Below are 26,208 nucleotides of genomic sequence, written 5' to 3' on the forward strand. Positions count from 1 at the left end.
TCTAAACTCACTTTATTCCCCCTTTTATGTGCCAACCATCATTACTCAGGGCATGGTTCCAGCAACTCAAAGGAATACCGAACTTAGCTGCATGCTAACAGTACTGAAAATAACCGTAGTCTCTTTTAGTACTTCAGGTGGGGCCACTCATCTTCATCTGAGAGCCCAGGGAGATGTCAGGACTTGCCTCCCTGTCCTAAGACTGGTGCGTGCGTGCGTGCGTGCGTGCGTGGCAAGGTGGTATGATGCGGTGGGTGTACAGTACTAGGGTGAGGACCAGACTGTCGTCCTGCCAGGCTGGTGGTGGGACCGAGTCTACTGCACATATGAATCTAATACTTCCACAAACAGAAGGTCCCCTTCACTGGGGGGCTTCCAGCAGCCGCAGAAGCAGTTCCTAAACCAGCTAGAGGTTTTGCATGGTGCCCACTAACCTGCATGTTGTCCTGCAGGCTCTGACCCACACGCTCCCACCCTCGAGCCTTCCATTCCTTGTTCCTCCCCACCCTACCCCGGGGGGGGGGGGAGGCAGCATCCCGTAAACCCAATTCTCACAGGGCCCACCCCATTGAGTGAGCTCTGAAGCCGAGCTTCACATTGCACCCCACCCCCTCCACCCACACAGCTGAGCTCACCAGGGCCGGCCTCTTTTGCAACTTTCCCAAGTCTGTGCATGAGAGGGAGAGGAGGGAAACAGAAGGAAGTCGCTTGGCCTCAACAAGCTGTTCTGATCCAAAGCCTTTTTCCTCTGAACCAGCTGAGAACTTCGCTCTACGAGGAGACCGCCGGACTCAGAGAAAACGCCGCCTGCCCTCGGAGGCCAGATGCTAAGCGGCCACAGCTGTAAGTGCCCTGGAAGTTTTTTTCGGTTCTTCTGTCTGTCCCAGCAACCCCCAGAGGTACTGGGGTTTGGGGGTGGGGTGGGGGGGGAGTAGAGGCAAGGCATGCAAGGATGAGGCTTAGAATCTGGCAGCTTCAGGGCTTAGATCCAACCCCAAGACCCCCCACGCCAGAGAAACATCTAGGGCATGGCAGCAAGCCAGGCAGGAAGGACTTCCCCGCCCAGCCCAGGGAGCTGGGGCCCGGCTCAGGGCTCTGCAACGGTCTCAGCAGGAGGACACAGCTACTGACTCAGCTGAGGAGGGCCAGCTAACGCCCTGGGTCGGCTTGCCACATCAACAGGGCACCTTCTTGGGTGGAACCCTCTGGCCAAAGAGTCTCACCGGGGAAGGAGGAACTCCTAGAGTTAAGAAAGTGTCCTTCTTGTTTTAAATCGTGAATGTCTTCCGGCACGGCTCTGCAATGCTAAGCAAGCAATGAACAGAGCTGGACAGATCTGGGTTCTAGTCTCAGCTTGCCACTAATTAGTTGTTCTTGACTCAGGAACCCAGTGGACTCTGCTGGCATTTTGTAAATTGCCAAGTGCCCTATAAGCGCTAGGCATTATGCATTAATAAAAATAATTTCTTTGAGCTTGTCAATCGATGCCCCAACACACAAGATAGAGATAATAACTAGTTTGTAGCCTCGGATCTACATAGTGCTGATGCATAGTAGGCACATAGTACATGTGCTGGATGGATGGACAGATGGACGGACAGATGGATGGATACATGGGGATGAATGAATGACTGTTTATTGGAGATTCAATATTCCCAGCATGGGTCAGGCTCTGTGGAGGGATAGAGAAGTGGGAGGCAGTGTCCTGTCCTCTGGGCACTGACATTCTACTTAGGGAGACAAGACTAATACTTCCAAAGAACTTAAAGAACACGAGCAAGCGCTGAACCTCCTGAAACCAGGGCTATGGGTGCACTTCCTGGAGGGAGCAGGTCTAGACCTGCTGGGATTTAGGAGGGTAAGGCAGACTTGTGAGCCTTCCCTCAAGGCAATAAAGCTTTCACTCCATAGATAGCTTCTTTTCAAAGACAAACTTTATTCCCATGATTGTAAATCCCATTATTTTTAGGGTGGATATATTTATCATTTTCCAAGATGTGGGATCAGGGAGGGGAGGCACTGAAAGTGGGGTAAGGTAGTAGGAGCAAGGTGGGGAGACTGCCTGCTTCAGAATTCCCCTCTGCCCCTGCTCACTGGCTCCTAGTCGGCAGAAAGGACACCTCACCCAACACCAGCAATGCAGGAGATTGTACCTGGGTCCTGGTTGGGGCCAGTGGGGTAGGGAGAGAAGGAAAGTGAGAAGGTAAGAGCAGAGCAGATCCAAGAGCCCTTGTAAGACTGGCCCCGAGCCCTAGGGCTGTTGTGGGGGGGGGGGGGAGGGCGGACATCAACCCAGTCTTTCTTGCTCCCCAGGGACTGAGCTACACCGTAGCTTGGGTGGGCAGGACCAGGGCTCCAGGCTTAGAAGGATTGCCAGGCAAGAAGGGGAGACGAGTTAGTCACATGCAGTAGACAGTGAGTCGCCTGCACATTTTTCTCTGGGTGGACCGGGGCTGGCTGAAGGCAGCCTGCTTTTTTCCCTGTTATTTAACAGTGGAAGGTGATGACTCAGCCTGGCCCCTAGGAGGATGCCCAGGTTTGAAGCATCCGAGGCAGCTGAGTGAGTGGGAGGAGGCTCAAAAGGGCAGCTGTTGCCAAAGTCTGGCCAAGGGCAGAGCCCAGAGGACATGGGAAGGGACTCAGCCACGTCTGAAATCTGCACATGCCTCCTTGGTGAGCCCAGCCAGTGTCTTCTGCCAAGATGCCTTCCCTCACCAATGACATGGTCCTGGTCACCTTCCTGTTGCTGCTAGTTATCCTGCGTGCAAGGACCAGGCTATTTTAAATAGCAAGCTCAGCAAATATCTACAGCGGCAGAATACTTTAAGGGCACATCCAGGGAAGGGGCCTGGGGGCAGGGGGTTGGGGGTAGGGAAAGGGAGCTCAGAGTCAAAGCCAAGGTGAGTCACAAGGGTTTGAAGAAGAAAAGACTCAAGAAAAACTCAAGGAGAAGCCTTGAAACCTCAGAAGGCCTGGCATGTGGCAGAGGGATTGAGCATGTTTTATGTGGCCCCAGGAGAAATCCACAGCTAGTGGAGGGAAGGAGCTCTATGGGGGCAGGTCTAGCTCTGTCTTCCATGATGTGGTTGAGATGGCTCAAGCATTGGGTGGGGGTTAGACTAGATCATCTTTGAGGTCCCTCTACAGTGCGCTGGAGCTGGCTCCCCACTGGTAGCTTGAAACCAGCCGTGGTGGGTGTATCTACACGGCAGAAGGTGGCAGGTGCTACAAATCTGGTCTCTGCCACCACCCCCATCCCATGCAATTGTTAACCATTTATCTGGGTCTTCCCCAGTTGGGGGAGCCTGTGCTCTAAGAAATGACGTGTGCCACCCTGCAGAATAAGCCACAGCCATGAGCCATGTCTGCTTCACCCACGTGGGAACACACTCACCAAGGTCAAGCAATTCACCCAAGGTCACGAATGTATGGAGAACTCTGATTCCAAAACTCGTGATCAATCCCTGCTACTAGGGGACCTCCCTCTTCTGCCCCAGACACAAAAGTCTTGTCAAGAAGTCACATTCAGGGGTGCTTGGGGGGCTCAGATGGTTAAGCGTCTGCCTTTGGCTCAGGTCATGATCCTGGGGTCCTGGGATCGAGCCCCACATCGGACTCCTGGCTCAGCGGGGAGCCTGCTTCTCCCTCTCCCTCTGCTTGTGCTCTCTCTCTCTCTCTCTCTGTCAAATAAAAATTTTTTTAAAATCTTTAAAAAGAAAGAAAGAAAGAAGTCACACTCAGATGACTTTGGGCTGCCATCCACCCATGTGCTCTTTTTAAAGAAATTTTAAGGTTTTATATTTGATATTGTTTAATTACAATAACACCGAGCCTTATGTAGCAAATTTTAAAACAAGACATATATAAAATAAAACAATAGCTCCTAGCTTCTCATCTCCCTTCCCCCAGCTCCTATTATTCATTTAGAGTGTCTCTCTCCATAGCTTTCTGTATATACAGGACAAGCACAAGTATAATATTAAATATATGGTCAACACATGTGAGGTTGTTGTTTTTATACAATTGAGATCATACTATACAAAATGTTCGGGGATGTTCTTTTTTACTTAAATTGTTATCATATTTTTCTACCTCATTACTTCCCTCTTTTTAAAACCGCCTAGTATTCCAAAGTCTGAATGGATCATAATTTATGTAGAGACTCTCTTATCGATGGGTACTGGGTCACAACAACGTTCTCCAGCAATTATCTTTGTATAAAGGTATGTTTGAGCATAGGTACGTTTCTACAGGACAGATTTCTAAAATTAGAACCTGGGGTATTACATTTTGATATTGTCAATTTCCCTCCAAAAAAGGCCAGGCTTTTCATAGTCTGTCAACAATATACAAATAGCGCTTCTGCTGTACATTTGCCGACACTAAATGTTACCATCAGTCTTTTTAATTTTTGCCACTCTCTGGCATGTAAAAAAAATTGGCATTTTTAAATTTTGTATGTCTCTAAAAATGAGTAAGGTTGAGTATCCTTTCAGAGCTTACTACTTATCATTCATAAGACTTCTGTTGGTTGCTTATTCATATTCCTTGCCCGCTTTTATGTTGTATGTTATTTTTGATTACCTGTTGGGAGTTTCCCAGGTAGTGCATACTGATCCTCTGTTATACACACACACTGTCTACCTCCCCCGCCCTCACCCCCAAATTCCCCTTCGTAAGCACACCAGCTTCGCTGCCCTACGTCAAGCCCACACCACCCAGCCCTGAGCCTCTCTGACAGGGGCACCAAGTGGCAGGTGTGTGATCCTTGTTCTAGTCTTATGGAAGACAGTAGAATGAGCAGGTAGGCCTGGATTCAAATCCCAGCTCCCAGTCCAGGCCCTACCATTCATAGGCTGTGTTTTTAGAGAGAAACTACCTCCCGTCTCTAAACATCTGTATCCTCAGTGGTAAAATAGAGACCAATAGTGTCGGTCCCGCAAGCTCCTTTTGTGTGTTAATAATAGTCATAAAAGGGACGCCTGAGTGGCTCAGTCGTTAGGCGTCTGCCTTCAGCTCAGGTCATGATCCCAGGGTCCTGGGATCGAGTCCCACATCTGGCTCCCTGCCCAACAAGAACTTGGCTTCTCCCTCTGCCTGCCACTCCCCTGCTTGTGCTCTCTCTTGCTCTCCCCCTCTCTCTGACAACTAAATAAATAAAATCTTAAAAAAAAAAAAGAACCAGATAAAAATTAAAAAAAAAAAAGAGAAGTCCAAAAGAGCTAACATTTCTTGAACCTTTAATGTGGGCCAGTAAATGTATTACAATAATATAGTATATGTATTCTCATAATGTATTCACTCATTTAACCTCACAATGAGATGCATATTTGAATTTGCATATTCACAAAATCCTCAACTCAGTGCCAGGCTAACAGCGTATAGTGGGATCACAGACGTCTCCAACATGGAGGCATGGCCCTATCACAGCGCGTGAACACACTGCCCTCCAAGTAAGCATGCCGAGTCTTGACCATGGTGGTCAGTCCTCACACAACAGCTCTTGTTCGGCAGACCTGTTCCCTCTGCTCCCATTTGTACCTCTTGTCCCTTGGGCTGCTTTTCTCTCCATCTCCTCCAGCTCTGCTAGGGTTTTGGGGGGGTACACCACACCCAAGCCCAGGGCCCCAGATCTTATGCACGCAGATTCTACGGGTCCAGACTCGGGAGGTCAGGAGGCAACGTGGCAGAGGAGCTTCTCTGGGCTTCAATTCAAACCGTGGCTCATCCACGTACCACCTGGATGGCCTTGGATGACTTATGAGTGAGGCGGCTTTTCAGAGTCTCAAGGACTCACCTCACAGAACTCTTGGGAGGATTCCCTGGGCTCTACGAGAACGCAGAGCAGGCCCAGCGGGTGTTCTGCCGGTGCGACTTCCTTCCCCTCTGTCTCCACCTCCCTGTGGTTCTGACTCCCTTTCTAAGGCACTGTATTAGCTTTCGAAGCTAAGTTAGCATCTTGTACCAAAGCCTTTAGGAAAGAGCTCAGCGTGGCTCCCGCTCCCCTTCTGGGGTCGTAACTGGTACTCGGAGACATGCTGCCTTTCTGAGGGTTCTGAGACATTTCTCCCTTGGGTGCCTTCCCTCCGGGCGGTGACATCCCTACAAAATGCCACCCTAACTAATACCTGGAATTACCTTCATCTACCTGTCTGGAGCATAGGGAATGTTTGCTGCAAGAATGAAGGAATGAATGAATGGACAGAATCCTTGGTCTGATCCCCACGACCCATCTTAAAACTTGCTTCTTCTCCCTGCTTTCCTATCTCCATAGGAAGATAGGCTGTATTTTTAGAGAGAAACTGCCTCCCGTCTCTAAACATCTGTATCCTCAGTGGTAAAATAGAGACCAATAGTGTCGGTCCCGCAAGCTCCTTTTGTGTGTTAATAATAGTCATAAAAGGGTCTTCCCTTCCCTGAAGCAAATCGTCCACCTTCTCCATTCACCTGTTCCCAGAGTTTTGATTACTTCATTCCCTCCCTCTGAAATATCACCCCCTAACCACAAGTCTTGTTTCTTCAGGGCCCAGTTGGATTGCCGGCTTCTCTCCCCACCCGCAAATTCCCACAGCACTTTCTCTGTGCTCCTGTTGGGATGCTTTACACCTTCTCTTTGGTGTCATCACTCAGCCCTGTGCTTTCTCCCAAGTTCCTATTGGTTCCATCTTTGTGCTCCTCCCTGTGTCTGTCGCAAAAGCAGGGCTTTGCAATGCAATAGACATGTAGGTCTTTTTGGAATAACTGTCATGGATCACCAAGACCTGTTGCCCACCATGCCAACCCAGCCCTCCTAGGTTATGGCAGAAGGTCCAGTGACACCAACTCTGGCTTTTGGGACAAGCAGCTCTGAGCAGAGCCTCAAATCACTCTTGGGCCGTTGCATGGCTCATGGAGAGTCACCAACAGCCCTCAGCCTCTGGGGGCTTTTGTTTGAGCTTTGCACTAACTAGGCAATGCAAGGCAAGCCTCTTGTGGCCAGTGAGTTACAGCTCCAGTAGATAAAGCAGGTTTCAACCAGAAGGGACCTTGAGTCTTTGGGGCCCAACTTGTTCATTCGCTAGTTGGAGAGCCAAGACTCAGAAAGGGGAAGTAACTGGCCCAATGCCCCACAGTGGCAAAGTGAGAGAATGAGAACCAAGGCCTCAGGACATCCAGTGTAGAGCTTTTTCCAAGTACCAGGGGAAACTCAAGCTGGCTCTTTTAATACCTCAGCCAGGCAGAGTCAGATCAAGGTTTGCTCAGTATGCCTACCGAGTACATCCAAGGATAGGAGACTCAGGAGTTGGGAATTGTGTATACATAAGTGTGCATGTAAGGGCAGAACCCAAAAAGCCAGTTAAGCAAACCCCCTGCGACAGTTTTGCTTTAGCTTGTTAAAAAATAATAATAACAATCAATATGTGCATGTCTATAGAAAATGCACACACGCACGTATGTGTATTTCTCTTATAGGAACAATACCTGTTTGCCATGTTTGTTATTTAAAAAAAGGAACATACTAAAAAGCACAGAGAACACATGTTAAATTGTGTAATTTCCTACCACCCAGAATTAATCACTTAAATTTGTTGTATATTTCTTTCTAGCCCTTTTTCTATGTAAGTGGGAACTCATGTCCATAACTGGGGTGGTATTGTATATACAGTTTAGTGTCTTCTGTCTTTCATTTAGACCCCAGGAGGGGCACCTAGGTGGCTCAGTCAGTTAAGTGTCTGCCTTCGCCTCAGGTCATGATCCCAGGGTCCTGGGATTGAGCCCCGGGTCGGGCTCCCTGTTCAGCAGAGAGTCTGCTTCTCCCTCTCCCTTTGCCCGTCCCCACTGCTCATGTTTTCCCTCTCTCAAATAATAAGTTTTTTTTTTTAAATAATTTTTAAAATTTTAAATAATTTTAAAATAATTTCTAAAAGTCTTTAGACCCTATGCATAAGCATTTCCCCACATTAATATAATATTCTCAAAAACTCCACATTAATAGTTCATTGTGTGCCATGATTTATTTACCCACTTCCTTGTTGTTGGATGTTCATAAATAATACTGTGCAGAACATTCTTGAACAAGAATCTTTGCCTGCATTTCAGATTAGTTCCTTAGGACAAATTCCTAGAAATGGAGGGCAGGAACATTTTTAAGGCTGTCAATACTTGCTGCCAAGTAGCTTTCCAGAAACATGTACCAATTATACCCCCACCAGCTGCATTGGAGAAGAGCCTTTTGATTCTGTGATTACAGCAACACCTCGGGATGGGGGAGGGGCACTCTCCCATCCAAAGCCTCTCAGGCAGTCCTGACAATGGACCCCTTGTCCTGCCCCCATCTCCTCTTCCCACACTGCCCTCCATCCCTGGCTCCAGGCTTGACTGTCCTCAAGGCCTCTGTTCAGTCCCGTCCATTCTTCTTGGCGCTCCAGGCTGCCTCCAAGAGCAGGGTTGGTAAAGCTAAAGGGTGAGTGATATGCCTGTCCTATGGGGCCACCACACTTCCAGCCTTGGGGAGGCCCCAAGAGGAAGTTGGAGGGGAGGTGGCGTAAAGGTTGCTGATCATCCATCTCTTTTGGAAAACAACCCCACCTGAGTCTGGGCCCAGAGCAGTGATCTGCACATCAAGGGAGGGAAAGCAGAGGCCAGCCTGCAGGGGACTCTGGCTGTAGGGGACTCTGACCAGCATGCAGCTGACTCCTGTTTCCCTACAGGCTCTGAAGCCCCTCCATGAATCCCCGGAAGAAGGTGGACCTGAAGCTCATCATCATCGGAGCCCTGGGGTAAGCCAAGATCAGCTCAGGGTGTGGGGGTTGGGAAGCAGCCCCTACCCAAGGGCGGTGAGACCTCCTGAATATTTCCCACCTACCATGGGTCCCTTTCTGATTCAGAGTGGCACCAGGGAGGACATCCCACCCCCAGGAAGAGAGCTCAGATGGCAAAAGAGCCTGGGAGTCGGGCTGCCTGGTTTCTGCTTTATTTGGGTGGGTCCTGGCTTCTAGAGTCCATTCCCTAATCCCTTGCTGCTCACTGTGGTCCTTGGACTACAAGTGTTAGAAATTCAGAATCTTGGAGAGATGGCAGCAAGAGGGGCATGGCAAGATCTGAGAATGGTGCGTGTGTGTGTGTGTGTGTGTGTGTGTGTGTGTGTGTGTGTATGTACGTTGTTCACATGTGTCTGGGTATTTGTCCTCAGTGTAGGAAAGACTTCCCTCCTCCACCAATATGTGCACAAGACGTTTTACGAGGACTACCAGACCACACTGGGGGCCAGCATCCTCTCCAAGATTATCATCCTGGACGACACAACTTTGAAGCTACAGGTGAGCAGCTCTGCCTTCCCCTCTTCAGCATGCATACCTGAAAATCATCCCACATTCCCTAGCTAGCCACTCAGACAGTAGTGTGCACCAGGAGCTACAAAGGTCTAGAGCAGAGATCAACAAACTTCAGCTCATGGACCAAATGTGGTCCACCACCTGTTTTTGTAAATAAAGTTTTATTGGAACACAGCCATGTCCACTGTTTACTTATGGTTATGGCTCCTTTCACACTACAATGGCAGAATTGAGTAGTTGCAACAGACGGTATGGTCTGCAAAGCCTAAAATATTTATAATGTTGCCCTTTAAGAAAAAATTGCTGATCCCTGATCTGGAAAAAGAAAAAAAAAAAGGACAAATCCAAGGGTTGGGAGGCCCCACTCCTAGTCTCAGGTTCACTGGAAATCTTGGTAAGTGGCCTTGAGCAAGTCACTCCCAAGGTCCAAATCTATCCGATGAGAATAACTGTGCCTGCCTTGATGACCCAGGGGAAAAATGAGAGTTCAGATGATAGTGCAAAGATGCTGTAGTGTACATGGGCCACAGGGTTAAGATGCCTGTGGGTGAATGGACCACAAGCGCCTGTGTCTGCTTCCTACCTGGGAAAGGAAACTTTGCCATCACGTGATCCAGCTGGGCCCACCTCCAGGCACTCATTGCAGCCCAACGGGGTGGCTGTTCTTCCCCTCCAGATCTGGGACACGGGCGGACAGGAGCGGTTTCGCTCCATGGTGTCCACATTCTACAAAGGCTCCGATGGCTGCATCCTGGCTTTCGATGTCACCGACCTAGAGTCCTTTGAAGCGCTGGATACCTGGCGGGGTGATGTTCTGGCCAAAACTATTCCAATGGAGCCTTCCTACCCCATGGTGGTGCTGGGAAACAAGATTGATCTCGCAGACCGGCAGGTACCGTCCATACTTTCATTCAGTCACCAAACATTGTGTGAGCACCTACTACACACCAGGCCCTGTGGTAGAGCCCACACATAGAGAGCTGAATCAGACACAGTCCTTGCCTTAAGAATCTTGTAGTCTAGTAGTGGATACAGACACTCTAAAAGATGATTATGATAAATGCAATGATAGAGATATACCTTGGATATTTGGGGACCACAGTGAAAGGGCATCTACTCAAGCCCAGAATATAGAAAGGGCTTCCTAGGGGAGGTGGATTCAGCATGAGCAAAGGCAAGAAATAGCATGATGTGAGTTGAGAAGTGAAAGCAATTTTGTCTAGAGACGGGGAATGGAAGAATTAAGGCATCAGAGGAAGGCAGGTGGAATTTGAGTTCTTATAGAACAGTATTTCTACCCAGGGCCAGGCAGGGGATTGCAGTTATAAATTCTTGACTCTATAAATTTTCTGGGAATATATTTTATCAGCATGAGTGTATTCCAGATTATCTGGCTAACCACATGACAGCCGGTCTGCTCCATAGCTATAGTGACCCCACTCGTGTAGGTGTTTACTGCTATAGTGGAATTGATTAGAGCTCTTTCCTTATTGCGTACTAATGAAAAAAACAAGAGAGGTAGTCTTAATTTGTAAAAGATGCTCTTGTGCCAAATGAAGCTTAAATGACACCAAAAAGAGCCATTTGAAGAAGGTTGTCTTAGTGTTTCAAAGGGAGAAAAGAAATGAGGAACTGAGCCATCATATTTGAGCTACATTTTCACAACGGTTCAAATAGAGAAAAGGATAGAACTGAGGCATCATTTGGAATGATGGATGGATGAATGGACAGACAGACAGATGGACAGGTTGGATGGATGGATGGATGGACGGACGGATGGATGGATGGATGGATGGGTGGATGGATGGGTGGATGATGGTGCTTCCAATGAAGCTACCACCATCATTAAGAAGAGCCTTCTGTTCAGAAAGAGATGAATTTAGATGTGCTGAGTTTAAGGAACTTGTAGAACGACTAAATGGAGATGACAGTAGAATATACAAGAATAAAACTTCAAAGGAGATGTCTGTGCTGGAAATAGAAATCTAGGCATCATCAATTCAATGGTCACTTCAGGTTTCAAATTTAGTGTCAACTCTTTAATTGCAAACATCCAGTCTCAGGTAATAATCAAAGTCCTAAGTTCATTAAAAGGCAAGTTGTCTCCCTTTCTTTTTTCCACTTGGGGCAGTTATAGGTGAGAAACTATGGTCTAGGTGGAGGGAATGGTCCTTTGCCTATCACTGCCAACTTTATGTGGCCTACACTCCCTCCCCTTCTCTGGATAATTGTGGTTTCAGACCCTGTCAGGAATGAAGCAAGAGGGAGAAGAAGTCAGCAGAGCAGGAAAATCCTTATTTGATGGGTACTGTCACAAGATAGTTTGTACTCTCTGGCCCCGGCAGGTGTTTCAAGTCGTCTCTTCCATGGGTTACCTTTGGATCCATAAGAAGCCTCCACTGGAAGCATTTACTGTCCCTCCTATGACAAGCGTCTTGCATTTTCCGCCTCTCTCTCCTCGTCTTCTGATTTTTCATCCTCCACCCAACTGAGGGCACCACTTCCTGCAGGCAGCCCTCCTGATGAGATTTACAACAGCCCCAGGCTGGCCAGCTCTCTGTGGAGCCTCCATCTCCTTCACAAGGCTTGCCCTCGAATTCTGGCTCCCTTGTAGGAGCAAGGGTGATTGGTTCTCACAGCAGTCTGTTCTCTCTCTGCCCTGTTGCCTTTTGCCTTAGATCCCTCGAAGGCATGCCAGGCACCTGTCTGCGGTATCCACCAAACTACAGGGGTCGTATGTTAAGCTTTTCAAGTGGCCTCCTTGAAGCCTTCCTTTTTTTTGGCTAGAGGTGAGGCTTTACCTATTCTCCCTCTTGCAGGAGGGTAAGGCATATACCCACAACACAACTATTTCCAAAGAAATCCTTTTAATCCTCCTCTCATCCTTTTATATTCATGCTGTGGGTTTTAGAGCCATCTAACAATTTCTTGGTCATGAACCTTTGGAAATGGGCAAGGTCCTGGGGCGGTCTGTCTCCCAACCCACTTTATATCTGACATCCATCAAATTGTAGTGCCTCTGCTGAAACTTCCATTTTAACATCCTGCTTCATGAACCTGTAGGTCATAGAGTGGGAAGTTGAAGGATTCCAAGCCTGAGAGTGATCTTTTCTCAGTGAAATCAGAGGCACCAGCTTCTACTGAGCAGGAGAAGGAAGGGAACCAAGTAGAAGTCTCAGGAATCATGGTGAAGCTTTGCCAGTTACTCTGGAGAGAAGTCAAGGACAAAGATAAGAACTGGTGGGTGACACTAGAGGCTCAGCGAAAGAAGGAGACCAGGAGTTAAAGCTGGCATCTGCAGGTTGGGTGTTTCTCCAGCAGCCACATGTGGGTGGGGAGCCAGGAACGAGGGACCTGGGACTAAGGTGTTTCCAGACAAGAGTAGCTGAAGAGTAGAGGTGTGGGGGCATGGACAAGCCACCAAGGAAAGAAGAGAGCCAAGGGGAGGTTTGAAGGAGCAGGCAGCTGCAGTGTCCAAGGCGGAAGGGCAGAGCAGAAGGAAGGAGGGCGGAAGGAGGTCGAAGGGAAGGAGACTGTGTCACAGAATGGGAGGCCAGATTCAATATTTGATGGAGGTCCTGAGTCAAGACCTGGGAAGAAGAGGCTGAAGTGGAGAGAAGATGCATTCTGTTGGGGGGGCAGGAATTGTGAGGCTACCCTGAGCGGGGGCGGGGGGCACGGGGTGAGGATGACAACAAGCAGGTGATGACTCCGAGGGGTGGAGGGGAGTCCATCCAAGCCAGGGGAGGGGCTTTGCTCTTCAGAGAGAGGAAGGAGAGAGACCTGAAAGAGGCAGTGAGGGCCCAGGCAAGCCCATTCTGGGGCCTGTGGTGAGCGACACATGGAGATAGCCCCCACTGGTGAGGGCGACAGGGGGAAAGTCCAGAGACTCCAGGAAAAGCCAGGGCTCAGCCAAGCCAGGGAAGTGAGGGAGGACCCTGGAGGAGGGAGAGTGAGGGGAGTTTGTCTTTCTGCAGGCAAGCCCCCCACCAAGGGCATGGCAGGGTGGGGGTGGGGGAGGTAGAGTAAACACCAGAGGTGGGGAAGCTCAGCAATAATGAAATGAGGGCAGGGAAGTGGAGAGGAGGAACCGGTGAGTGAGGAGGGGTGAGGCTGGGAAGCCGCTGCCCTCCAGGGTCTGTTGTTTTGTCCCAGCTTAGCAGGGGGGTTGGGGAACAGAGAAGGCCAGCTGAGAGACGTGCTCTGGGCTCTCACGTGCACAGGGGTGAGTGGGTAAGAGCCAAGGGCCACCTGAAGGAGCGCCTTCTCGGGACTCAAAGCCATGCCTGCTGTGTGCCCCTGGTCAGCTCCAGTGTCCTCACGGGTGACATAGAGCCCAGACTCGGATTTCATGAGCTGGCCTGGGGATTGAAGGTAGTGGTACCAGAAAGCAGCACGTGACGAGCTTAATACACCGCGGGGGTTGCTAGCCTCGCTCTTATTTCCTCCACGGGATGGGCTGAGAAAACATGCAAGTTTTTCCCACTTCATAAAACAGAAATAAATATTTAAAACTATACTGCCAGATTTAGGATGAGGGGAAAGTTCTGGAGATGGGTGGGGGTGATACCCATCCATCCATACCCAACAGCGGGAATGTGCTTAATGCTACTGAACTGCGAGCTTAAATATAGTTAAAATGGTAAAACTTATGTTTATGTATATGTTGTATACGTTACCACAATAAAATACATATATATCTGTGTATTATATATGTATGTATCATATATATGCGTGTATTATATATACATATATTTATCACCAGAATGATTTTAAAGAAATGGTTGACTTTTTTTAAAAAAATCCCTATTCCGTCTATAAAAGGTCATAGTGGGAAAATATCAGTTTGATAGAACAGCTCTGCTAGCACCCAACCTACAGGGAATTTATTCACTGGAATGTGAATTCTTTGCTCTATGCTCAGGTAGGCAATTTCTAACTCATCACTGATCCATAACATGGGAATTGTATTTTCCGAAAATATTCTGTTTTTTTTGGTAGCGGTTTAAGATGTGCCTGACTCACTAATGTTAACATTTATACAATTGATCATTTAAAATGCATAGGAGATGGAGGGGCGCCTGGGTGGCTCAGTCGTTAAGCGTCTGCCTTCGGCTCAGGTCATGATCCCAGGGTCCTGGGATCGAGCCCCGCATCGGGCTCCCTGCTCAGAGGGGAGTCCGCTTCTCCCTCTCCTACTCCCCCTGCTTATGTTCCCTCTCTCACTGTGTCTTTCTCTGTCAATAAGTAAATAAAATCTTTAAAATAAAATAAAATAAAATGCATAGGAGATGGAAAGGCATCATACATAAAATTATGCAAACTGAGCTAGATTTGTGAAACGTTTGGCCTCTGATGAACAAGCAAAATTGTAACAGAAGGAAAACGTTAATAGTATATATTATCAACCGAAAGCAAAATTAACCCAGGTAATGCTTTTAAAAATTTTGTATTTCCCATAATAAAAATAAATAAATAAAATAAGTAAAAATTTTGTATTTCCCAAGTCCCCAAGTAGCACACCCTGAATTTATTGCCACAGTCAGAGCCCAAAGTAAAAAGAACTGTCATTTTATAAATAAAGAGAAGACAAGATGATTTAAACTATCGTGAAACCACAACAAGAACTGGAAGTGAATAGTGAAAGGTGCTGTCTGGGTGGCTTTCTTCCCAGGCCAGCTTGTGGAGGTTGAGTGGGGAAGGAGAAAGCGTGAATGAAAAGAAGGTTAATTCTTTTTTAAGATTTTTTTTTTTTTTTTTTTTTTTTTGAGAAAGAGAGAGAGCACGAGTGAGTTAGAGGCAGAGGGAGAAGCAGGCTCCCCGCCTCTGAGCAGGGAGCCCGATGCGGGGCTCGATTCCAAGACCCTGGGATCATGACCTGAGCTGAAGGCAGAAGCTTAACTGACTGAGCCACCCAGGCACCCCAAGAAGGTTAATTTACAACATAATCTCGACTGACATTTGGGGCGTGTATTTAACCACTCCATATAAACCCAGCAGAGAAAGATCGGGGCAAGTGAGATAAAACGCCTATCACAAGAGGGCACCAGACAGACCCCCGTCACTGTCCAGTGGGAGAGAACAGAGCTGAGCTGTGCTGAGCAGATTGCTGCTGCAGGCTTGTCCTCCCAGCTCTGTTGCTGGGTTCCACGGGCACTAATTCTGCTTCTCACACCACGAAATATAAAAGATCTCCCTACATCCTGGAGAAGGGGAGGCCTTGACGTCTTTTCACTTGACCTCAGTTTTTACTGCAACTCCTGTGCATGCTCATCACCTGGTGGGGCCGGGGGGGTGGGCTGGGGGTGGTTAGAGAGAAGGAAGGCAGGAAGGCACTGTAAGAAGTAAGTCCCGTCCTCCCACTGGAGGATTTTAAAAGGTAGGAAGCCCTTTGCATTCCTAAGGTGCCATCCAGGTACAACAGTGAGTTCCTAATGCTTATTTATTTGTGGTTACTGGTGAGGACAGTACGAATCACCAGCCACCCTTGCTTGACCCTTCCTCCAAAGAGTTCAGAATGTTCCTGAACTGTGAGCCTTCTTGGTTGCTCACCAGGCCTTGGGCATCCGTGCTCCATGGAAGGAAGCAGTCCTGGCCAATTCTAGGGCCCTCCTCCTAAAGGCAGGAGGGTCTTAGAGATCAGAGGCCAAGACCAAGGCCTAGGGTTTCCCCCCAGGACCTGGGCATGGGGTGTGGATGTGTCACCTAGCCCCCAAAAGACAGGCTGCTTAGCTGAACCCAGGCTGCACCCTCCAGTCTTAGGTGGCGAGCCTCCCAATGCCAGGGCAATGCTGGTGTCACTGGGAGAGACAGCTGTGAGCCCCTGGTGCTGCCACCACACGTGAGACCAGGGAAGCAAGGACCAAAGAGACAGGGGACAGGGATGCTTCCTTTAATCCCAAAGAGACAGTCATTCCTAGAACCTGCAGGAGTGAGGGAGGCAATCTGATTTCCCCCTGGCTGCGCTGTCCTCTGGGAGAGAGGCAGAATGTCATTTGTCCATGATAAAAACCCTGGCTCCCTTAAGTAAAATGAAATCATGGTTACAAAGTACCAAGCACAGCAATGTTCGATATATGGCCATTTCCTCTTCCCGGAAATTATTAGGCATTAAACTGAATGGCTCCAATTGTCTTTGGAAGTAACTCACGGGACTTGCCAAGCGCTTTCCAAACCAACATGCTCAAACTCTGATCGGCCGTTTGCAGTCGGGTGGAGATATACTCATTCCGCCCACACCGAGTGTGGCCCATGGTGCCAGGTCAAGAGCTGAAAAGACCCTGAGCCTGAGCTCAAGGAGCCAGTGGTCTAGCGGGGGAGGCGGCTGGGCAGAGTCCTCACGTGGTGCCCTGCAGAGGGCAGCTCCGATCCCACCGGCACACTGAGCTGGGCGTCACTGCCGCTCTGCCTTCTCAGCTGTGTGGCCTGGGGCAAGTTGCTAGACCCCTCTGAGCCTCAGTGTTCTTACCTATAAAGTGGAGCTATTAAGACCCATCTCACAGGGTCACTGGTGGGATTCAATGGATTAATATGACAAGATATCTAACTCAGTATCTGGCGCACAGCAGCGGCTTACCAACTGTTCTTAGGACTCTACCCTGGGGAAGAAGGGTTAGCAAGGACCTGCGTGTCTGCTCAGCAACAGACCTCCTGGGCACAGGCCCTCATCAGCCTGCTCAGGGGACAGAAGTCCTCCACCCTGACTAGCGTGTGTCACGTTCATCTCCTTTTGATGGGACTGAAGAAGGAGCCAATGGCAGGAAGAAGTGCCTAGTGTGGGCCTTAGGGGGGCAGCCTGGTATGGTAGGTTGTGATTCTCTTCCAAGCCTGTATGCAAATCCTGCTCAACCTCACACACCCTGAGCACAGTCCTCAGTTTCCCCATCTGGAAAATGGAGCTAGCAATAACCACCTCATAGAGTTATGTCAAGAAAGAATGCACGTAGGGACGCCTGGGTGGCTCAGTTGGTTAAGCATCTGCCTTCAGCTCGGGTCAGAATCCCAGGGTCCTGGGATGGAGCCCCATGTCGGGCTCCCTGCTCAACGGGGAGCCTGCTTCTCCCTCTCCCTCTGCAGCTTCCCCTCCTTGTGCTTCCTCACCTTCCCTCACTCTCTCTCTCTCTCCCTGTCAAATAAATAAATAAAATCTTAAAAAAAAAAAAAAGAATGCATGTAAAATTTTGGAAACACGGAAGATTCTCGATAAATGGGAGTGGGGGGGAGATGGTGGGGATGTGACGGTGGGCAATATGATGACAGTGGGGATGGTGGCGGTGATGATACAGGGGCGGTGATGATACAGGGACAGTGATCATGTCTTCCCCTCATTCAGGTGCCCCCGGAGGTAGCCCAAGGCTGGTGTAAAGAGAAGGATATTCCCTACTTTGAAGTCAGTGCCAAGAATAACATCAATGTGGTACAAGCCTTCGAGATGCTGGCCAGTCGGGCTCTGTCCAGGGTGAGTGGCTATGGTGGCAACACCTCCAGGGCTGCCCCCAAGGATGGGAAACTCAGGAGCTTCCAGAGAACACACCAGGCGCAGGTAGGGCTGTGGGTAGGACAAGATTGCCCATCGTCTTCATTAGTTCCGGAATGGGCCCAGCAGTACTCTGATTCTGGGCCCCAGAAGGCCAGAAGTATAAAGCTCCCTTAGAGGGTAGAGTCGGTGGCCCCTCAGTCGGGCTGATTATCGTCTATGGAGTTTCTAAAACGTACGGTTCTGCACCTCACCCCTGGACATTCTAATGCAGTAAGGGTTTGAGAAATGATGATCTAGTTCAATCCTGGCTGGTGGCAGAGACGCTCCACAGAGCCGTGCATCTGCCCAAGTGGAAGATCAAAGCTGCAGGGTTTGCTGACATCCTCCAATCAAACAGCCGGATAGCTGTGGACCCTGTGTTGAGTGTATCATCTGTGCGGGGCAGAGTGCAAGGCTCGGGGCCCCTTGCTCTCTGGAGGCAGTCTGATAGGCCCACGTGTGGTCACAGTACAGGTGTGTGCTGGGGAAGCATTTGGCGGGGGACCTCAGAGGAGGGGCACACAGCCCAACTGTGCGGGAGGAGGGGGGAGGACAGGAAGGTCAGGGAAGGCTGCCTGGAAGCGGTAGCAGCGTTTTCATCCCCTTCCAATATGGAGTCTGGAAACTCAGAAGAGGGTTCATGAGTGATCAGCACAGGGAAGGAATCAGCTTGTCTCATCATTCTGCCACATTTAATCAGGATGGGCTTCTCAGAAGAGGGGAGAAGCTCATGGCAGCAATGATTTTGAATTGAGGAAAGGAGCACGGGAGATTGGGGGTTTCCCCTCTGTGGAGGTGCCTGCCGTTGTTGTGGGGGTGCCTGGCCCCATGCTGCCCGTGGCCCTGGGGAGAATGTTCCTTGGCCCTGCCTGTGGGCGTCCACCAGGGAGAGAGCCGGCAACCACCTCCAAGGGGCCGCCTGCCCGGGGAGAGGCCCCAAGCGTGCCATGCAGACCTCTCAGAGCCTTCGTTTCAGGGTTTGCCCCCTCCAGGCTGTTTTTATGCTTCCTCCCCAGCCCCCAGCCCTCGCTGCCTCGGGTTAAAGGGAAACTGGGGGTGCCCGTCTCTAGCGCATGATCAAGAGGTGTGGTTTTATGACACCATCTGCGACGTTGGCTCTGAAAGCCCCAGATGAGCCTGCTTACGCCATTGCCCTGGAAAGCAGAGGAATGTTGTTTGACCTTGTATGGTGGTCTGTGATAAATGATCCTCCACAAACACGGGGCAGTGATTTGCCAGATGATGAGTCACAAGGAAGCTCCCTCAGCCCACAGCCCGTTTGTGTGTGGTCAGCAGCTGCCCTCTCTGAAAAAGGAGTGCCCTTTATTCTTAAAGTTACCTCTTTCCTGCTGTGTCAACTTTCTGGAGCTTTCTACTGGTTCTGTTGTGGTGGTCGTGGTTGTAGTTGCTGTTTTAATACCCCACTTGTTAAAGGAATGGCTTAGCAAGCCCAGGTCAGTCCCTCGTGTCGACGGCGGAAATTTACCGATGAGAAGTCTGGAAGTCACAAGTATGGCGTCCACAGTCCTGCTGACCTGCATTCGAATCCTGCCCTGGTGCTTTCAAGTAGACCCATGGGCAAGTCATTATGACTCCTCTGAGCCGCCGTTTCCTCATCTGTAAAGTGGAAATAACGCAATCCCAGAAACACTTATTGAGTTCTCAGGCTAGGGCTGGAGCTCCGGACCTCGGTGGCTCTGAGGTCAGGTAGAGGAGTAAGACATTCACAAACAGGCTGTCGTAGACGTAAGTGCCCCAGAGGGAGCAAGGTCAAGGCACGGAGATGACTCAGTGGTGGCTGGTGGAGAGGGTGGGTGAGGATGTTACCCAGAGAAGTGGCATGTGACTTGGGTGTTGAAAAACGATACACAGATTGCAAGTGGACACGGGAGGGGGGAAGGGAGGGCAGGAGAATGACAGAGAGAAGGGCATGGCCAGAAGCCCAGGCACCAATCTGCAGGGCCCACGTGAGGAACCAACTGTGGGTCTGTCTGTAGAAGGAAACGTGGCATGAAGGGAAGTGGGGTATGGGGCAAGCGAGGAAGCCCACAAGGTCAACAGCACAGATCATGAAGGCCTGGAGAGCCCCAACCAGGACTCGGATTTCACGCCGCAGGTGCACACTGTCCAGACGTCGCCACTGGACCCGAGGCATACGGGGGCTCACCCGGTACCTTGAAACCCCACTGGACATGTCCTTTACTCAGAAACTTGAAGGAGAAATATTTTCACATTAAAACAAAGCAAACAAACTACCAGAGCATAGAATGTAAAATTCACGTGGATGTTTACAGTGAACCTGGATGTTGCACATCTCTAGTTTAAGGTCAAACACATTTTCAAAGACATTTTCTACAAAAGCTTTCCCCCTCCTTCCCAGGGAGGTAGTTGGAGTGTTTGAGAGGGAGATGTGAGGGGTGGGCAGGGGAGGGAAGCCCCAGGCTGGGGCTCCAAAGCCCAGGACATCTGACATTAAGTCCTGGCTCTTCCTCTTACTGTATGTCCTACAGCAAGTCATGCAGCCTCCCTCAGCCACCACTTGCCTCTCTTTAAGTACAAATAAGAATAATGGGGCTGTTGCAAGGGCCAAAGAAAGCAATTCATTGTACAAGAAGGCATTAAACAAAAGGTAGCTGCTTTAAAACAGGAGCTGTGTATAAGGGTTTCTGGCAGGGGTGTTTCCTGCTTCATGGAGGATGGGCCCCATGGGTGGATGAGAAGGTACCGCAGCAGTCCAGGCATGACAGAATGAAGATGGCAGGACAGGGTGGACTCAACAGACGTTGGAGGGAGAGCCTCAGGGGTTGATGATGGTCGAATATAGGAGAGAAGGAACCAGGAGTTATTTAGGTCGATGACCAGGTTCCCAGCTTGGCTATCGGGGGCATGATTGAATAGAATGCTAGGGACCAAGCTAGGAGAGCAGGAACATCACAAGAGGAGAGGGTGATGCGGTCCATTGGGGCACATGACACTCGTAGTCCCTCGAAACATCTGAGTTCTGCAGTGAACTCTGGTTGGAAAGAGTGGTTTTTGAGTCCAGCACCAGAATAGGTCCTCAGCCAACATGTTGAAAGAAAAGATAGTAGGTAGTTACTTTAGTATCCCAGTCCGGCCACTTTCAAGGAGGAGAGTACTTAGTTATTCCAAAATATGATTAAGAATGCCCTCATGATCCAAGAAGGGACACCACCTGCTTCAGGGGATCTGGGATGATGAGATTTTGCTCAGCAAAATCCAGTTGGCACTCCATCCCTGCTGGGACCGGTCAGGCCTGGTCCCTGTGGAGTGAACGGCAGCTTGGAGGCCCAGTTCCTTCGAAGCTAACGAGACAAAGACATAGTGGCCATGTCCAGGAGGGAAGCAGGCTGGCTGTCTAGCAGGTAAGCATGTTGAAATGATAGGACCTTTTTGAGGTCCTCCAGCTGCAAGATCTAAAAGCACCACAGAGGTGACCAGGCTTGAAAGGACAGACTGCAACAGTCAGTCACATCCCTTAGGCGCATCAGGTGCATGCCTGAGGACACTACTATGCGAATGTACAGCTAGATGCACACATCACCTAGAGGACCGGGGCCTGGAGGAAAGAATTACACAGGAGACCTAACTGTGGCCTGCCGGTTACTCGAAAGTTTTGTGGGAAATCTGAGGAGCCAGATGATGCCATGACGGGCCAAAATGGTGTCACAAATGGGAAGCACTCTGGTAACACGGACCCGTAGAGGTGTGACTATTATTGGGTGTAAGAAAGCTGGTGTGAAGACCTCAGGCTTTGCCAGTGTCATGAGCGAGGAAGTTTCTCACACCTTCCAGAGGCAGCGTTCCATTTGAGTCTAGAAATGCGAAGGAGCTCAGAAAGCTCCACCGCTCCTCTGGGCACCCCCACTCTCCTTCCCCGGAGGCTGGCGTTGCAGACGATGGCACGGGTTTCTGGTCATGAGGGGCTCTGGGGTCCCAGCAGGGCCTTGGGTGGACGTGAGGGTGGGGCGTACTCGAGGGTGATGAACCAACAGGCCCTGCCTCCTGGGTCCAAAGATCCAATTAGGAAAGTTCCAGATCCCAGTCAAGGTCTCTGGCTTTCATGATGAGGGAGGGACGCGGAAAATACCAGACAGTAAGAGAATGCTTCCAAAACCTTCCCCTCAGGCGGAGATGGCTCCCTCGGTGTAGAGAGGGGCTTAGCCGGGGACGCTCTGCTCTTCCTCGGCCCTCGCTGGGAGGTTCAGAAATGTCAGGATTGTAACTATGTTCGCTCGGCGGTGTGAGAGGGCCCCGCACCCAGCAGAAGGGGCCAGCAGAAGGACCGGACACACCCGGGGCGGCAGAGCCTGGGGCCCGCACACCAGGCTGGACGGTGCTGGCAAGAAGGAGCCGCTCGGCCCCATTTCCTCTTCTCAGACACGTCGGGTGGGATTCTGCTCTGTCAGGGTGAGAGCTAGGGAAGCCCTGGGGTGTCCTGGGTCAAGTGTGTAGGCAGTGGGGGATCCTCCCCAGCAGAGGGGGAGATCAATCTGGGGTGTGGGCACATCTCCAGAGAGACAGACCTTCTGCAGAGCCTACACTGCCCTCAGCCCCCAGCACTAAGCCTTCCTGTTAAAATTACTATTATATAAATTCTAATAACTCTAAATAACCTGTCTAGGGATCCTCAAGGCCCATCACGCAGGCCAACTAAGGCCCGCGAGACCCTATGTGGGAGGGCTGAGAAACAAGGGCTCTCAAGAAACAAACTATTTGGAAAAGGGCTGGATCCCGGCCCAGCACCATGAGCTCCACACGTCAGCCCAAATGACCACTCAGTCTGGGGGTGACAGTGAGTCATGGGTCTCAGGAGCCAACATCATCAGGGTGCAGCAGGCGAGCCCTGACACCACCTCCTGGGAGCCAGGGCCACAGCATTAGGGCCGTGACATTCACCAGTGGAAACGGGTGCTGCTCGGGGCCACACCAAGGGGCTGAGAGGCACTCACCCGCCGAGTGAGTGCACACCCACCAGCTCGCACACTCACACACGCAATGCCAGCTGTGGGGGGCATGGACACCTGAGCCTGGTGACCGGTGAGAGCCTGGCAGAGTAGAGAGATGAGGTCCCTTTAAGAAGAGACCCTTTCGCCTGGGAATCCGTCTCCTGGAGGAAGGGCCTCCTTGCCCCACCCCACCCTCGCCCCTGAGCCAAGCGGGGTGGGTTCTGGGAGAGAAGTGGCCAGCTGGGTGGGGAGAGGCTTTCTCCGGACATCGCTGGGACCCAAGCGTTTGGGGAGGCGGGCAGAGAAGCAAATAGGGCCTGGCGGAAACGCTGAGTCTATTTTAGGGAGAATAGAGGCCGTGGGAAGGGCAGAGGGTTGACGGGGCTTCTCCAGGTGCCCGGGCAGCGGTGAGGGGAGGCTGGGAGGTGGACGTGGTGAGAGAAGGTTGGGGTGTGGGGGTGTTTGTGGGGAGAGGTCTCCAGCAGAAAGGAGGAGTGGGCTGTCATCATCTCTGCCTGAGGTCAGATGTCAGCTCAGTTACTCCCTCTGGAGAAGGGAGAGTTGTGGGACCTCGTTGGAGGTCAGGAGACTCGTGCTCCGGGCTCCTGGGAAGAACCTGAGGAGGAGGGGAGGAAAGAAGAGGGTGGGGAAGACCAGGGCTCACCCCCCCACACCCCCCGGGGGCCTCAGCTTCCTAACAACACAATAGGGAGGGAACAAAAAGCCCAACCACCACCAGCCAGCAAGAGACAGAAGGCAGGGGAGGCTCTTTGCCTCTCAGGATGTGAACTCTGGCTTCTCTTTTCTTTCCCCAGTATCGAAGCATCTTAGAGAATTACCTCACAGACTCCATCAAGCTCTCACCAGAGGACCAGTCCAGGAGTAGATGTTGCTGACCATCTAGACTCCCGCCCCAGTGCTCAGCGAAGCCTGCCTGGGGCCTGGGCATCCCGGCCCCCACCAGCCCCCCACCCGCCCAAGCCCAGCCCCAGCAGCCTGGCCTCTGTGGCCAGAGCCCTCCACCCCCTCGAGTCTGTACTGGGTCCAGAACAGAGTACAGCCCCTGCCTCGGGCTGAGTGTAGTGAGGACACGGCTGGGCCTTAGGTGCCCCAATGGAACCCAGAATGTCACAGCCAAATCTTGGCCCTGGAGGAGGCACAGTTCCCTCACTGGCTCCAGCCTTCCTGCCACCCGCCCTCCCCGAACACACCCCTGCTCTAGAACGCACATCTCTGCAGACGGCCAGGCCACTGTCTCCGGAGTCCTGTTCTACTCTCCTGTGAACTGGCCTTCCTTGTCCATGCCACCACACACCCGCAAAGCCTCAGCACAGCTTTGCAACAGGGCCCAGCTCAGGCTCCCTTGGTCACCAGGGCCAGAAGGTGAAGGCCTGTACCTCACGTGGGCGCCTGCCTCAACCCCTGGCAGCCACGGTTCAGGCCTGGAATATCGCTCTGTCCCCTCCAGGGTATGGGACTGAGAGAGCTCAGGAAAAGGCACCAAGGACTGGCTCATTCCTCTCTGCTGAATGCTCAGACGACTCCTATAAATCTCTCTGAGCCTCGGCTTGCTCGTCGGTCAAATGGGGGTGGTATGTGCCCTGCCCACCTCAGAATATATGATTTTGAGGACCAGAAGCTCTGCTTAAATCTCAGTTGCTGTCTTTGATATGCATTTATTTATTCCTTCAACAAGTGTTGTTGAGTGCCTACTATGTACAATGCACAGAGGTCTAGTGACAAATGAAGTCAACAAGGACCCTGCTCTCCAGGACCCCACATTCTGATAAGGGAGAGAAGCCATAGACACAGAATTGAAACAGATATTCTCAAATAGTAGATAAGCACTTGAACAAAGCAAACAAGGAAATGGGATTGGTGCAGTTTCAGACAAAATGGTCCAGGAGGGCTTCCCTGAGGAGTTGTCATTTGGCCCAAGGACTAGAGAATGAACAGACTACACTAGAGATCTAGACAAAGAGCATTCCAGGGAGAGGAGGCAGCAAGAGCCAAGGCCCTGAGGTGAGAACAAGCTTGCTGTGTTCCAGGAACAGTGAAAGGACATTCATTTACATGAAGACTCAAAGCTGCTGTCCCTGAGACAAGCAAAGGGGACCCCGCCCCCCCAGCTGCTCCCTGAGCCTCTGATGACTGGCCACCAGAGGGCAGCAGTGCTCCTTCCCTTGCAGGCTGAGGGGCCAGCCACAGAGGCGTCACACTTAAACGGGGGTGCTTTTCTCTCTGTTCTGATCCTCAAAACTGGTCCTCAGGCTGTGAGCATGTTTAACCCTGTGAGATCTGTGGGGTAGGAGAATCCCAATTTCTTACGCCTAGCAAGAAATGGGCAAAAACTGAAACATGAATGATTCAGGCAAGAAATCCACATCAGTGACAAATACTAGAATGAGGGGCCAGGGGACTTCCAGCTCTATTACAAAGCTGTCATCATCAAGACAGTATGGTACTGGCACAAAAACAGACACATAGATCAATGGAACAGAACAGAGAGCCCAGAAATGGACCCTTAACTCTATGGTCAACTAATCTTTGACAAAGCAGGAAAGAATGTCCAATGGAAAAAAGACAGTCTCTTCAACAAATGGTGTTGGGAAAACTAGACAGCCACATGCAGAATTAAACTGGACCATTTCCTTACACCACACACAAAAATAGACTCAAAATGGTTGAAAGACCCAAATGTGAGACAGGAGTCTACCAAAATCCTAAAGGAGAACACAGGCAGCAACCTCTTCGACCTCAGCCGCAGCAACTTCTTCCTAGAAACATCGCCAAAGGCAAGGGAAGCAAGGGCAAAAATGAACTATTGGGATTTCATCAAGATAAAAAGCTTTTGCACAGCAAAAGAAACAGTCCACAAAACCAAAAGACAACCGACAGAATGGGAGAACATATTTGCAAATGACATATCAGATAAAGGGCTAGTATCCAAAATCTATAAAGAACTTATCAAACTCAACACCCAAAGAACAAATAATCCAATCAAGAAATGGGCAGAAGACATGAACAGACATTTCTGCAAAGAAGACATCCAAATGGCCAACAGACACATGAAAAAGTGCTCAACATCGCTCGGCATCAGGGAAATCCAAATCAAAACCTCAGTGAGATACCACCTCACACCAGTCAGAATGGCTAAAATTAACAAGTCAGGAAACGACAGATGTTGGCGGGAATGCGGAGAAAGGGGAACCCTCCTACATTGTTGGTGGGAATGCAAGCTGGTGCAACCCACTCTGGAAAACAGTATGGAGGTTCCTCAAACTGTTGAAAATAGAGCTACCATATGATCCAGCAATTGCACTGCTGGGTATTTACCCCAAAGATACAAATGTAGGGATCCGAAGGGGTACGTGCACCCCGATGTTTATAGCAGCAATGTCCATAATAG

The 26,208-nt window shown here is 50.4% G+C and overlaps 1 protein-coding gene across 1 annotated transcript; it reads left to right on the top strand.

Moving 5' to 3' along the window:
- The first annotated feature begins 668 nt into the window (after window positions 1–668).
- On the top strand, window positions 669–25,327 carry RAB7B (RAB7B, member RAS oncogene family). The gene is made up of 6 exons (XM_027613256.1): window positions 669–843; window positions 8,691–8,759; window positions 9,173–9,299; window positions 9,991–10,206; window positions 17,647–17,772; window positions 23,615–25,327. The coding sequence occupies exons 2-6, from the start codon at window positions 8,707–8,709 to the stop codon at window positions 23,693–23,695; spliced, it is 603 nt and encodes a 200-aa protein (XP_027469057.1). The 5' UTR covers window positions 669–843; window positions 8,691–8,706; the 3' UTR covers window positions 23,696–25,327.
- Window positions 25,328–26,208: the final 881 nt, after the last annotated feature.

This window comes from Zalophus californianus, chromosome 10 (genome assembly GCF_009762305.2).
Source record: "Zalophus californianus isolate mZalCal1 chromosome 10, mZalCal1.pri.v2, whole genome shotgun sequence".
NCBI classification, from domain to species: Eukaryota; Metazoa; Chordata; class Mammalia; order Carnivora; family Otariidae; genus Zalophus; species Zalophus californianus.

Bases quoted from the DNA above. Each gene is read 5' to 3' on its own strand.
- RAB7B (XM_027613256.1), top strand. From the start codon at position 8,707: ATGAATCCCCGGAAGAAGGTGGACCTGAAGCTCATCATCATCGGAGCC. The intron at 9,300-9,990 runs GTGAGCAGCTCT...CTTCCCCTCCAG, and splicing joins ACACAACTTTGAAGCTACAG to ATCTGGGACACGGGCGGACA. The intron at 17,773-23,614 runs GTGAGTGGCTAT...TTCTTTCCCCAG, and splicing joins CCAGTCGGGCTCTGTCCAGG to TATCGAAGCATCTTAGAGAA.